Source organism: Lemur catta, chromosome 12, assembly GCF_020740605.2.
Source record: "Lemur catta isolate mLemCat1 chromosome 12, mLemCat1.pri, whole genome shotgun sequence".
NCBI lineage: Eukaryota > Metazoa > Chordata > Mammalia > Primates > Lemuridae > Lemur > Lemur catta.
In genome coordinates, this window is record NC_059139.1 from 69,247,655 (window position 1) to 69,262,664 (window position 15,010).

The 15,010-nt window shown below is 33.4% G+C and overlaps 1 protein-coding gene across 1 annotated transcript in view; it reads right to left on the minus strand.

The window, feature by feature from the left end:
* The window catches only part of SLCO6A1 (solute carrier organic anion transporter family member 6A1), a 75,671-nt gene that overhangs the window by 34,757 nt on the left and 25,904 nt on the right, over nt 1–15,010 (minus strand). Inside the window, exon 7 of the mRNA XM_045566029.1 lies at nt 6,318–6,462. Coding sequence (XP_045421985.1) covers nt 6,318–6,462 — 145 coding nt within the window. The remainder of the gene's footprint in view (nt 1–6,317; nt 6,463–15,010) is intronic.

Below are 15,010 nucleotides of genomic sequence, written 5' to 3' on the forward strand. Positions count from 1 at the left end.
TTTATTTTTTTTAATTATGAATAGATTTAAATATCTTTCCTAATTTTTTTCTCATTGAGATTATCATATGCTTTCCCCCTTTTTCCTATCTGTGAGATGAAATCTGTCTATAAATTGACTTTCAATGCTAAATCAGCATTGTATTTCTGGACTTAATCATATCTGTTTATGATGAATTATCACTTTTATATATTGCTGGATTCAATTTGCTAATACTTGGTTTTGGATTTTTTTCAAATTATGTTTTTTAAAAAAAGCTTAATGTGTAATTTCCCTTTGTTTGTAATGTTCTTGGCAGGATTTTCTATCAAACTTGTGCTGTCATAAAACAAGGAGAAAATATTTCCTCTTTTTCTTATATGAAGGACACTTTAAGATTCATGTTATTTCTTCCTTAAATGTTACAATAAATCACTGGTGAAGCCATTTAGATTTGGGTTTACTTCGTAAGAAGCTGTGTAATGATGGATGCAATGTCTTTAAAAGATATCATACTATTTATATTTTCTATTTTCATAAGTTATGCTCTTTTTAATTTCATTGATATTATCATGTTTATGCATGTGACATTTTTCAAAATAATCTTATACTGTCTTTTTAATGTCTGTAGGGTCTGTACTAATGTATTATTTAAAATCCTTGATATAGGTAATTTGTGTGTGTGTGTGTGTGTGTACATGTGGTTCTTCATCAATTCTGCTAAGTCTTTTTTTTTTTTTTTTTTTTTGAGACAAAGTCTTGCTCTGTTGCCTGGGCTAAAGTGCCGTGGCATCAGCCTATCTCACAGAAACCTCAAACTCCAGGGCTCAAGCAATCCTCCCAGGATCCCCTCAGCCTCCAGAGTAGCTGGGATTACAGGTGCATGCCACCAGGCCCAACTAATTTTTTCTGCTTTTAGTAGAGATGGGGTCTCACTCTTGCTCAGGCTGGTCTTGAACTCCTGAGCTCAAGCGATACTCCCACCTTGGCCTCCCAAAGTTCTAGGATTACAGGCGGGATTACACCGTGCCCAGCCAATCCTAAATCTTTATCAATTTTATTCATCCTTTCAGAGAAATAACTTTTGGTTTTGTTGATTTTCTCTACTATATGATAGTTTTCTATTTCTTTTATTTCTGCTCTTATCCTTAAAATTTTCTTCCATTATTTCCTTTGTTTTACTTGTCTTAGATTGATTTGCTCTTCTTTTTCTAGTTTTTCAATATTTAATTATAGATGATGAAATCTCAACCATTTCTTTGCAAGTGTATGTATTTTCTTCTAAGGATTAATTTAGTTGTATCTCATGTTTTAAGATGTTATATCTTCACATAATTTACATTGTGATTTTTTAAAATAAAATTGTATCATTTAATTTCCAACCTGGTAAGCTTTCTAACAATTACCTTTTATTAGTGATTTGTAGCCTAATTTCATTATGGTCAGAGACTGCATTCTGGATGTTTTCAAACTTTTGAAATGAATTAAGGCTTGCTGTGTGACTCAGAATATGGCCAACATTTTATCACACTTAAGGAGAAAATGCTTTTAGAACTTATTTGGTATGATGTTCCAAATATAACAATTAGGTTGAATTTTTGAATTTTGTTGTCAGATTTTCTATGACCTTATTTTGTTTTCTTGTCATACAGCTATTGAGAGAGGTATGCTAATGTCTTGCACTATAGTTACAAATTTACTATTTAGTTAAGTCAATTTTTTGTTTTATAGATTTTAAGCCATGTTATTGAGGGCATACCCATATATAATTGTATGATCTACCTCACTGATTGGCTCCTCTGACATTATAAATGATCTCTCTTTATAATAAGTAATGCCCCTTGCATTGAAGGATACAATATTTTAAGTTATGCCAGATTTTCTTTTGGTTAGTGTTTCCTTCTTTTTTCCATCCTTTTACTTTCAACTTTTCATGTCCCCATATTTAAAGAATGCCTCTTGTTAGTAACATATGTTGGACTTTTTTCTCAACTTGGCATTTTTCAGTCTATTTATATGTAACATGACTACTAATACATTTATTGGGTAAAAAATTTCCATGGGTCTCATGTTTCTGTATATCCTGCAGGTGGAAGCACTGACTGCTCCTTTTTCTGAACTACCTCTTCAAGGATATTTATATAGTGAACAACCTTGGATAACAGAGATAGCATGCTCCTTAATACTGTACTCAATGGCTCTGATTTGGATATTATATCTTCATCAGCAAAGGTAACTAATAAAGCCTCCCCAAAAGTCAGAAGACTGTTCATCATCATTTGTAAGTTAGTTTACAATTTTGAAAGATGGAGATAATGCCCCTTCTGGGACAAAGAGAAGACGTGCTTGATATCAAGTATAACAACGTCTCCCTTTGGAGCAAAAGATACACATAATTACGACCCATTATAAAAGATTTGGGTTCCCTAAGGTCAAGTTGCCTTTCCTGTAATGCACTTTGCAGTATGTGCAGATGTCGCCCAGCCTTCTTCAGCATCTTCCTATGGAAACTGGGGCTCACAGAAGTGGCAGAAACACACACACACACACTTTCACACACACACGCTAGCTACTGCTATTGCTGTGAGTGATAAACTTTCCTTCATCTCTGGCCAAAGAATTTTGTGTCTTTGTTATTAATAGCTTGCAAGTAGGGTGAAATTCAAACCCATCACAGATCTTAGGACTTTTGTCAACAAAGATGGGATGCTGACAGAGATACGGCTTTTTGTAGCTACAAGCTGAAGTAGATTTAAAGACAGCTCCACAGAAGGTGCCATAGTTCTTATTAACTCTCCTTTAGGTAAAGGCACTTTCTTGCCAATCTGGTCATCAGCCTCAGGTCTTCTCCATTATAACAAATATTACTAAGATTCATTCTGGTTAGACAGAAGATTCCTCTTGCTTTCAGACAACAGTTACAGAGATGTGCAACTACGCTGAGTGTAAAAGGAGGAAACTTTATAACCACTATTTCAGAGACCAGGTGAATCATCAGAACTTTATAACTGATTTGCTTGGGAGACGAGGGAATGGAATGCATAACTGCTTATTTAAATGAAGTAGTAATAGCTGGACTGAGGTCCAGCTCCTCTGGCAGTCTACCATGCCAACCTTAGGTCCATTCTAAGACAGCAATAAAAGGCCTCAGAGTTTTTTTGCAGCATGTCCTGAGTGCTATAACATAGCTGTTCTGTGACCCTCTTAGGAAGACAAATTCCTGTGTAAAACCACAGATGAGTCACTGAATAGAATTTGGACTCTCAGTTCCCCAGAAAAGAATATAAAGTGACCTTATAGGTGGTATTAATAATTTGGACAATTTCAACATATTTTCATTTGTGGCTTCAATACACTGATGTGTATTTAGTTTCAATACACTGATGTGTATTTAATTTCACATCATTGAAGCTGTGGCTTCAATTTGTAAATGTATAATTGGTATTTATATTTTACAAGCTTCTACTGTGAATGCTGCTAAACTCCTAAAGTGATAATGGAACACATAAGTGGCTACCCAAAAATGTCTCCCTGTCTCCTCTCATAGTGTCTAACAGAAACAACATAGAATCCCAGGGACGAAAAGAAAGTCCCACCTTTGAGTATAGACTTAAAGGCAGAAGGGGTAGTAAGAGATGAAAAATCTCAACTGAAAAGACCCTAGGGCCAGTGGAAAAGGTTATCAGGAGCTAGAGGTTTACAGTGGATTAAACATCACTGAATTCAGCTGTTGCTCCTATAGTCCTGGCTGATCCAGACGTTGCAAGGTAAAAAAATTTACTACATAGACTGATGGCACTTTATGTAACTGTCTTGGACATTTCCAAAACATTCTTTTGTATTCTATTGTCACCCAAAGACAAAGACAAATTCTCATTTATGCTTCAAGGCCATAAATATATATTTGCAGTATTGTCTTGGTAGTAACTAAACTCCTCTGCCATTTGTTACAAAGAGGTGGTAAGGATTTAGTGTGAGTAGCCTCTGATAAGTAAACCTTTCATGGATAGATAATAGTCAGTTAACTAGAGGGTCAGAAGCCTCAGACTCAATGGCTTTGACTTTGGTATTATCACAACTTCATCAGCAAGGGTAACTGATAAAGTCCAACAAAATCCAGAAGACTGCTCATCAATTTTGCGGGGGACTATGTAGACAGATTCACAATGCTCAATCACTCTGGAAGTCAAGGAAAAATTGTCTCCCTTTTCTCCAACCAAAAGACTGTCTAGTATCACTTTGGACTCTGGATATTAGAGACATGCCTTACTTTGGCATTCTACTTGGGCTTTTATATCAGCTGACCCACAGTGATTGTAACCCATAAACCTACATTAAAGCTAATCGTCAAGCTCTGGCATACCATCTACTTTGAGGAGCTACAAATTTAATGACCCCTTCGAGCTACGAATCTCCATGACTGATAATTTTGTGGACTAGAGCCTCTGGAAAAAGGAGGCAGCCTCCCCTTAGAAGCACCATTTGGAATATAGGACTCATTGACTTCCTAAAACAGCTACCATTTGAAAAGCAATTATTAGCTTACTACTGGCCACTTGTCAAAGCCAAAGCCCTGACTTACAGAGACCTTGTGACCCTGTGAACTGATGTCCTTATTTTGAGATGGACTAAATCAGACTTACAGCTATGTGGTAAGCATTCCTTGTCAAATGGAAATGATATATTCAAGAAGATAGGGGTAGTCATAATCAATCATCAAGTGTTTATAAAAACACCACCAGTAGATAATGTTGCCCTCAGAAGACTGGAAATTTCCCTAAAATGAAGTTACTCTTGGCTATGTAGGGAAGCCTCATGAAAGGATAATATGCAACTTCAGGGTAGTTATCTCTACAACCAGCGTAAGCCAACTAGAAAAAGTGGTACACAATTTTTGTCCCTGTCTTTAGTTGAAATAATCAGTGACACCACCTCATCTCTCGAAAGCACTTTGGTCAGCCTCACTCACTGATCAGCATTGCTGTGGGTGACAGAATTGCCCCAGATTTCATCCTTGAAGGCCAAGGTGGAATCTAGAATTGCTAATACATTCTGCTATACTTGGATTTCCATCTCAGGCTAAGCAGAACCTCAATACAGAAACTTAAGAGAAAAGCTACCTGACTTCTAAAGACAGACCCTGATGGCTAAAGAATCAGCTGACTGCGTCCAGGACCTTAAGGGTGTGGCTGGAGTCAATACCACAAGTGGTGTCTTCCTGTTATTTGAATTCTGTTGACATTGACCTTACTGAAAACAAATTGGATGGACTTAGTTCCCAATATTTGTTTGTTAGATTAAACAGAATAGCCAAAACATGTTGTGCTCATGAAAAAAATTGTTACTATGGCCCTGGAAACCGATGTGTGTCATGTTTTGGCTTTTTGGACAATTGGCAGTCTGATAATCATGTGCCCTCTACCTAAAAATCTACTCAATAATAGGCTTATAGTCAAGTTTTCTGCACATCTTAACATCTGTTTTCTATTTGGTGCCCATGTTTTATGTTTCTTCTATCTTTCTTTGTTTTGATTAATCAACTCTTTCATATTAAAATACTTTTTTACTATTCTTTTATTGGTTACCCTAAAAGTTACAGGATGCATCCTTGACCTTTTACAGCCTAAAATAAGTGATTGTACTTACCACTTTCCCATTAATGCTAGAACTTTAAAACATTTAATTCCATTTACAATCTTTTTTGGAGTCGATTCTCAATATCTAGGAAAGTTGAAGAAGTACACAATAGCAATTCTCCTTCAATATTTAAACCTAGATAAACTTTTATAAATGTACACAAGAAGATATCAACAAGCCTATTCACTACTAAATTGTTTGGAAACATGAAAAAGTTGGAGCAACTTCATATCCACTAATAAGATAATAAAATAGAATCTCATAGTAATTAAAATGCATTAAATAGATCTAGATCAACACGAATCTGAAGAACATAATTTCTGATGACAAAAGAGTAGCATAAGAGTACATACAAAATGATACATAAATTTTAGATTGTATATAGACAAGCACATAAGCAGTAAAGATGTACAAACAGGTATGGGAAGGATACACTCTAACTTCAGAAGAATGGTTATCTGTGAAAAGGAACAAAGATAAAAGGGATAGGAGTGACACGGAAGTTCTTACAAGGCTTTGTGTGTTAAAAATCATGATGCAATGATGCCAAAAGGCTCATATTTTTAAAATTTCAGCAAATTGTACAAATTATATTCAAGCATATTATTCCTTGTATTTTGTGTTTATATGAAATATTTCGTAAGTACATACAAGACTTTCTCCAAAATTTTTGACTTGGCACAATGAGAAAGATAGTCTACCTGCAATCATAGTTGCGAAACTGCGTGTTAATATAAACTGATTTTCTATATAGATAGGCAAAATTTCAGAAACTCCAATCATCACTAAACTTTCTGTAGCTTTAGACAGAGCTAGGCACATATATACTGGATTCTTCATCAGAATCTGAAATAGAAATAAATCACATATCAATTCTTTTATTTTGTTAGGTGAAGAGGAATAGATATGCCCATTCAAATGTTAACGTTCACCCTATAAAACATTCCCTTTCCCAATCTAAACTGAAAATATATAGATAGACATCAAAACAGAAATCTACAATTTACCAATATACACATTCCATAAAAAACAAGTAGTGCTTGACCGTTTATATTTTAATTTGATCACCATGCCACATTTAACTTTTATTTGTGGGCCTGGAAGTTTGTTGGAATGATTAGGGAAGAATAGATAAATCATTAACCAAGTCTCTAGACTATCTCTCTACTTTTGTTTACCTGCTTATTTTTTTAGGAAGCCTTTCTCATTTAACTAAAACACAAAACAAGAAAATTTAAGCAACACTCAAGAAAAATCACTAGTGTTATAGTCAAGATTCTATTACATTTTGCTCCTGGAATTCCACCTACACAAAGAATTAAGTTATTTAAATTCTGCATTAAATCTGTTGAGCTTATTCAGAAGTCTTATTAAGATGTGATAGTTCCCCATTATCCATTATACTATTATACTGTAGAGAGTAATTAACAAGACAGTAAGTTAGATTAAAATAGTAAGTTTCAAACTAATTTCCATACTTCCTTGGTTACATATTTGTCTTTGAAAATATTTAGTACTGTTTTATGTTTACATATTTTTAATTACTTTAAACTTTCTTTTTCCTGCCCTAAACATCCCTTGCTAGATGTAATCCTATTCTTATTCAGCTTCTGCGTGTCATCTTATTCAGCTTCTGCGTGTTATCTAATTTTACACAGTGTGATTCCACCATATTTATTCATTTCCATGGGCTTAAATACTTAGCTTACCTTTAACTCCCTACTATCACAAACAAGGCTACATGAAACATCCCTGTGTATGTACTCTTTAGGTCCTATGTTAAGCGTGTCTCTGGAAGTACTAGAAAGGGATTGCTAGGGCATTGAGATTTAGCAAACTTTATTCTTCTATTCCTCCAGGTGGTTCTCCAGAATGTACCAGTTTATACGACCACCAAAATGTAGTACACTTCCATTTCCTTCATGTAGCAGCTTGTACTTTCTGAAATTCATCAGAGCACTATTTCTGGTTCAGCATGCCCTTCCAGAACTATGCCATGCCCCCATCAAAATTCATTAAACTTGGAAAGACCTTATGACTGCTTCAACAAAACAAGTAATGCTGCATACTGTCTGAGGTTAGGTCATAAAATGATGGTACGGCTTCTGCTGGGATCTCTTACTGCCTCAGACCTCTTGCCTTGGAACTCAATCACCATGCTGTGAAAAAGACCAGGCCGGATGGAGAGGTCATGTGCGGGTGTTATAGGAAACAGCCACTCAAAAGCTAATATTTGAGTAAATGAGCCTTCAGATGATTCCATCTTCCAGACTTTTGACCCCAAGTATAGATGAAAGGAGCAAGTCTTGCTCAAATTGCATTTTCATGAGCAAGATATATTTTCTATTGTTTTAAGCCACTAAATTATGAGATGGTTTATCATGCAGCAATAGATAACTAGATACACCCCACATAATCACCAACACTTGATACTATTAGCTGGCTTCCAAAATTTTGCCATGCTTACAAATATAAAGCAGTGCCACAATGCTTTATTTCATATTTCCCTAATTTCAAATGTAACTGAGTATTTTTTCAAATAATTCTTAACTATTTGGGATTCTTCTATGTATACATAAACTATCTATTCATATTTTTATTAAGGTTCCTGAAATTTTGGTATAGGTTTCCCAATAATTTTTTATTATTCATTAATTGCTTGGATTTAGATATCTGCCACCCATCTATTAATATTGTCTATAGTTTCCTTCATAAAACAAAAATTCTTGACTTGATATAATCTAATCCGTAAAGTTTTACTTCATATTTTATACAATTGCAATCTTGTTTAACATTTTTCCACCTCTATGTCACAAAGATGTTTCTTTCATTTTTTAACATTAATTATGTTGTTTTATTTAATCACATTTTATTAACCTGAAAATCACCTTTGTACATAACATGAATTAAAAAGCCAACTTCATTTTTCACAAATAATAAACAAATTTGCCATCACAACTACTAAACAATTATCCTTGAAGTGCCTCTTTTATCATGTAGCAAGTTCTTATATAACATCGGTTGCCAAGTTCTCTGTTCTGTTACACTGGTCTACTTACTTGTAATGCGGAAATGCTGCAATGTTTTTATTACCATAGCTTTTGTAACATGTTTTAATGTGTACCAGATCCAATGCTCTTCATTTTAGCTATTCATGCCCTTATTCCGACATACAAATTTTAGAATCAATTTGTTACTTAAAAAATTAAAATTCTTGCCATAGTGTTGATTATACTTGCATTGAATTCATGGATTACTTGAGAAAAAAATCACATAGGTGAAGACTGTCATTTCATCCATTAACCTGATATATCTTTCAATTTATCCCAGTCTTCTTTAATCCTGTTGCATAGAGTTTTAAATTTTTTCATGACATTTTTGAACATTTCTGTTAAATGAATTCCTGAAGTATTTATAGTTTTGTGATAACTTTGTATTTTATTATCTGATTTTAAATTTAGATAATACTTCTGGAATATTTGTATTTATTCTAATAGCTTAGTTATTTTATTTTTTGTTTAATCTTTGTTTATTTTATATTTATTTTATGTTATACATTCACTAATTGTTCAATTAGTAGATTATAGCTCTTTTGGGGGTCTTCTAGTTTATAAATATTAATTTAGTCATTTGCTTAAAAAGTAATTATTGAGAATTAAATATCAAGCACAATCCTTACCCTAATTAAAGTTATAGTCATATCCATGATTTTATAAGAAAATATCAGTCTTTACTACCTGCAACAGGCAGAAGAGACAGAAAAATCTAGTTTTAATCTTGGTGTTGCAATTTATTTTTGGAGCAATAAGTCACAATTTATCCATCTCTCATTTTTAGAATGTATTATATTATAGTAGACAGATCAATAGATTTAGAGTTAGATATAACAAATATACTTTTAACCTCAATTCAGCCACCTGTATGTATGCATGTGTGTGTGTGTATATAACATATGTGTCTTTGAAAAAAGTTACTCATTCTCTTTAAATTATTGGTTCATCATCTATAAAATAGAAGCAGTAACATCTAATATTTCTTGGTGGTTATGAGAATTGAATATATGTAATAGTTAAATACAATTTCTGGCACATAGTAGATGCCCAATAAAGAATATACATTAGTTTAATAATTTCTAAGATGAGAAAATTATACTAGATTTCTAGACTTTTTGTTTGCAAACTTTAGTGTACCTTGAATCATCTGCAGGATGTGAAACATAGACTGTAGGTCCTACTTCCCTAGTTTCTGATTCAATAGGTCTGAAGTAGGGCCTAGAATTTGCACTTCTAACAAATTCTCAAGTCATACTGGTGCTGTTGGTCTGGCAACTACACTGAGAACTACTACACTAGATAATTTTTGTGTTTAGTCTCTTTCAGATTAAAATGGACTCAGTTAATTCAGTTGATGCAATTTATCATAATGTTATGCAGGAAAGTAAGAAAGCCCAAATACTTTCTTATTAGCTAAACAATTTAGCAGTCATAAAGAAATGGAACATCATTCAGAATAAGATGGTAGTTTATCTTGTTCACTCAATAGTGGAAGTTCCATTGCTTTCTCTTGATTGGTTCAAGGGTGTAGATATTCAACTTCTTTCTGTCAGCTTATTGCATATTCATCTACTTCTATTTTAGCTACTATTTTTCACACATTTACTTCTCTTTCTCAATGGCCTTTGCTCTTTCATTTTGGCTATGTCAATTCATCAGAGCTGTGTTGTTTGAGTCTCCCACTCTTCCTTCTGTTTATGCTCTCCCAAGAAAGAGGAATTGACTAAATTAGTCACTCTATAGCAAGGTGTCCCTACTGGCCATTTTTCTCAAGCTAGGATATTGCTAGGTTTAGGGGAAATCTAAAGATTGTTCTCTTGGGCTTAAGTGCTGATCCCAGAACCTAGTTTTGGTTAGGACGTGTGGATTAATCATACTGAACATGGTAACTAGTGTGCAAGGAAACAATTCAGGGCACTTTATTCAGAAAGGAACTGTGACCATAGCAAACACTAAGAATAGCACAGATTCCCTTCCAATAAAATGTCTAGATTTTCCTGCTCTTACAAAAAATCCTTCCTTAGATATGAATATGGGAGGCAAAAAAAAAAGCCAGATTTATAAATAAGTATCCAAAGAGTTTCATGTAGTGAACTTAGACTCAATTCTGGTTGGTACTGATACACAGAAGGAAAAATCAAAGTAGTGCTGCACAGTAGCAGATAATTGTATGCAACTCGTCTTACCTCACAGTACTGTATTTCTTAAGTAGCTCTAGTCCATCACGGAATTTGTCTACAACCAGGGTTTTTACCACACCGGGGGTGGGGAGGGGGGTGGTCATGCTGTTCTGAAATTATGCTTTCTAACTAGGCTAGGTATTCCTGCATGTGCTTACTTAGTAGGAGTCTGAAATAATGGTAGGATCAGCAAAATAAAAAGTATAAGGTATAAAGGCCCCAGAAAAGTAGGCTCAAGTTCAGGAAAGTATCCTAGTAACACTGGGAAACAAATGTTAATGAGAAAATCAATGCAGAGGAATGCTGCAAGGAGGAAATAGTTTCTAAAGTCTCAAATAAGTTTTAGTGACAGTGGGACAAATAGTGTCCCAACTAATTCTGGAACTTTCTCTTTCATGCAGTGGAAGCATTAATTTACTCCCTACCCTAATCAAGTTTGCACAGCAGGAGACTGATTCAACCAGTAAAAGACCACGGTAGTGCCTATAGACAAATAAAAGCAAAACATAAGTTGAGGAGGGTACCAATAAACTTCTTTGAACTTCTGAAGTGTTTTACTCAGCGATTTAACTTCTCACTTGCTCTGGTCTTGATTGTTTATGCTAAATGTGTAAAATTAGCTATGGAAAATAAATAATTATTCTCTTCATCAAATTTGTCCATAAGAGTAAAATACCTCACCTACAAAATGGTGCTAATTGCAGGTTTAAAAATGTTCAGCTGGCCATGCTGGCATCTCACCTCCTCTGCCTCCATGAAAACTAATTTATTTAAAGTCACACATAGTGGACTACTCAGAGGCTAAAACTAGTACAAAATGTCCGGACCTAAATATAAGTAATAAATATACCTTTCAAAATCATATTATTTACATTGATTCTACTTTCTACAATAGTAATTTATTTGCTTTCAAAGGAAATTCAATATTTTGACTACCAATAAGAAAATGACTACATAATTTAAAGCCAAACATCATTGCCTAGATAATACCATTTAAATTTTTGGTTGGTCTGTTGTTTACTCAGAACAGTATTGCTACCTTTGGCAGCTGTGATGCTGACCTTTCCCAATTGTTTGGCACCAATATTGTGATTGTTGACTACAATTCCCCTGACGTTTCCACGGAGTTCTCAATCATGGAAGCCTGGGTTTACTGGCCAGATAGCTTTATATTTGCTTCTGCTGGATATTTTAAGGTGTTAGGGTTTGACACAAAGGTTACAAAACTATAAACCCAACCAAAAACAGAATGATCTTTGTGTGATTTTTTTCTTGTAAGTTAAGACTAATTTAATATTGATGATATAATGAAAACAGCTGAGCCTTCTGTGTTATCAGCAAAGTACCCATGTATTTAACTTTCAGTTTCTAACTTGGGTGAACAATTTGTATTCACAGGCTCTATAAATGATTAACAAGGAAATAACTTAAAATGATGACTACCTTTGCCTCTCGGTTTTCATAAATAATCTTGATAAACTACTAAAAATAAATAAATTAGGTAAATGTAAATGGGACAAATATTTATACATAAAATTTTCATGTAATTTAAGATCTTAAGGTTTCGGTAAATTAAATAATAGGTATTCATTAAATGTCTGGGTCATTTCCAATTAAGAAAAAAATTATGTTATAGGAAAAAATACTTTTAAAAATTAAAATGGTTTTCATCTATAAAATACTAACATATGACAAACGAAGATTTCTTGCTTCCTAGGTTTTCATTAAAATTTAAGAGTTAAAAATTTTAATTACTGTATAATTCTATACATAAAATATAAAAATATATAAGATATGTTTTTAATGAGAAAAACTATAAGAAAAGCATAAAGTCATGTTCTTTATTGATAAAGAATAATTTTATCTAACTTGGAGGTTAAAGTTGTTTAATGTATGGATTTAGGAAGAAAATAAAAACAAGGTAAAAAATAACCAACAAGTAGGAAAGAAAGATGAGAAAAGCTATAGATATGAAGATATGTTTCTTGGCAAGAAAGGTTTAAAAAAGACAGAGAGAGAATAATTTTGTATGATAAAAGAAAATCTTGTGTGGTGACTTTTTGTCCTAAAATAAAATGACTGGTTATTTAAAATGAAATTAATAAAAGGAATTTTATGTATGATCAACTTAGCTATAATTGGAAGAAAATTTATTTATAAGTCTCTCTAAAGATTGAGCCTTGATATTAGAAATACATTAACACAAAACTAAAAATTTTGGTTAGGACAAGATTTTCTTAACGTATTGATTTGTTCTTAAAATTACAAGAGGAGGGTTTGACTTTTAATTTCATCAAATTTAGGTTAAAAATATAAACAGGTTTTTAATCTATTTCTTTTTGGAACTTCTCAGATTTAAATCTCAGAAATTCAACTTCTGCTGTATCTCACTGCTTTCTGCTTTTTCTCTCTTTGAGAAGGTCTGAGACGGTAAATCTCTCCTCCAACTTTCTCATCAGCTCCTGTAACTTTTTTCTCTGGTTCTAATTCTGATGTTGAAATGTTTCTTAAGTCCTAGAAAAGGCAATGTTTGTCTTCAATGTAACTTGATTCTGTAGTTTTAGCTTTTGATATGTCTAAATTATATAATCAGGAAACGTCTCATGCTGTTACTAAGAGCTACATATTCCCCTGTCCAAGGTACTAGTTTTCTTGTTTACATTCCTCTATAATGTATACTCATAACCTTGGACACATTCTTCTTGTGTCTGATTAATTCAAGTATCCTTTTCATCAGGTTTGGCTTCCAGGTTACCTAAATAGGCTTCCCATAAGGAGAAATAATCATACTGCGGGAGGTTTTTCTCTACCTTTTGCTAACTGGCCTAAGAAACAAAATTTTGTTATATTTCATTATTTTTATTTTATTATTTACTTAATAATATTATTTTATTATTGATTTACTTTATTATTTTAGTAAGATAATTTCTGTCTTGTCTATATTAGGTTTTTGAGTACTTAAAAAAAATTGAGCTTTAAATGAGTTAAGATGTTTCCATCCATGTGCCTTTCTAATTTGTTTTTGAAGTTTTTCATTATCATTCTGGTTAAACGAATGACCATTACTTTATAGTGACTTATGATTCCATTTTGATCAAATGTTTTCAGCCTTTTAATATCTTTAAAGAAACTTCCCCCAAATCAAATCCTAAATTAAGTATTTTTGACCTAGAATTGACTTTGAAATTTTCCATCTGGGCCCCTGGAAGGCCTCAAAGGATATATTTCTCATCCCACAGAGATATTAAGTGATTAGGCTTATTTGATAAATTATATAAGAAACGCTTTCAAATAATAAATGATACTATGTCTTCTTTTAGTTGCATTTATGGATATATTGTCAATACAAATGTTTCAAAAATTATATAAATTCACAGAAGATCTAATATGTTATTGATAGTAATTCTGGTTATTATCTTAAAATGCTATATAAGAGAAATAACCAAATTTCCTTGTCAATTACTTTCATCAGATTTTTAACCATGGCTAGTGGTCAATCTATGCACCTGACTGAAGAAATGCTTTCCTCTTCTCAGTTATAGGGAGGATTTCTAACTTACTACCAAGCACTTATTAATGCTCTAAAAACTACCACAAGGTTGTGGAATCCTTTTATAGTGCCCAATCTGGGTAGTGACTCCTGCATCCACATATCCCACCTAAAAAAGATACCTGCGTAAGTCTGGACTTCCACCCCAACATCTGACACTGAGCTCAAGTTGACTAAAGCCTCAATGCCAAGATGAAAAGATGTCAACAGCTGCTGAGGTGGACTGCATCCCCCCTGAGACTCTGGACCAGGCCTGTATCCAGATGAATGCTTATACTTACCTTATAGTGGTCATTACACTAAGTGCTTTAGGAGTCTTCATAACTGTTACTATTCTATGTAAAATAGGATACTTATTTTCACCTTGTTTATTTTAAACTAATATGCCCAGCCCTTACACACACTTTATAATTGTTTTAATTATTACAACTTTAGGTATCTTGTGTATACCAGAAATCTTATGTCAAGCTAAGGTAATTCCATGTATTCCTATATTTAGACATCTGTAAACCTCCCTTGTCTACCCCTATTAGAGCCACTTTTCTACCATTAAGGCTTAAAACTTTCTCTCTAAAACCCGTGACCCTCAATCCAAAAAATATTGTCACTTC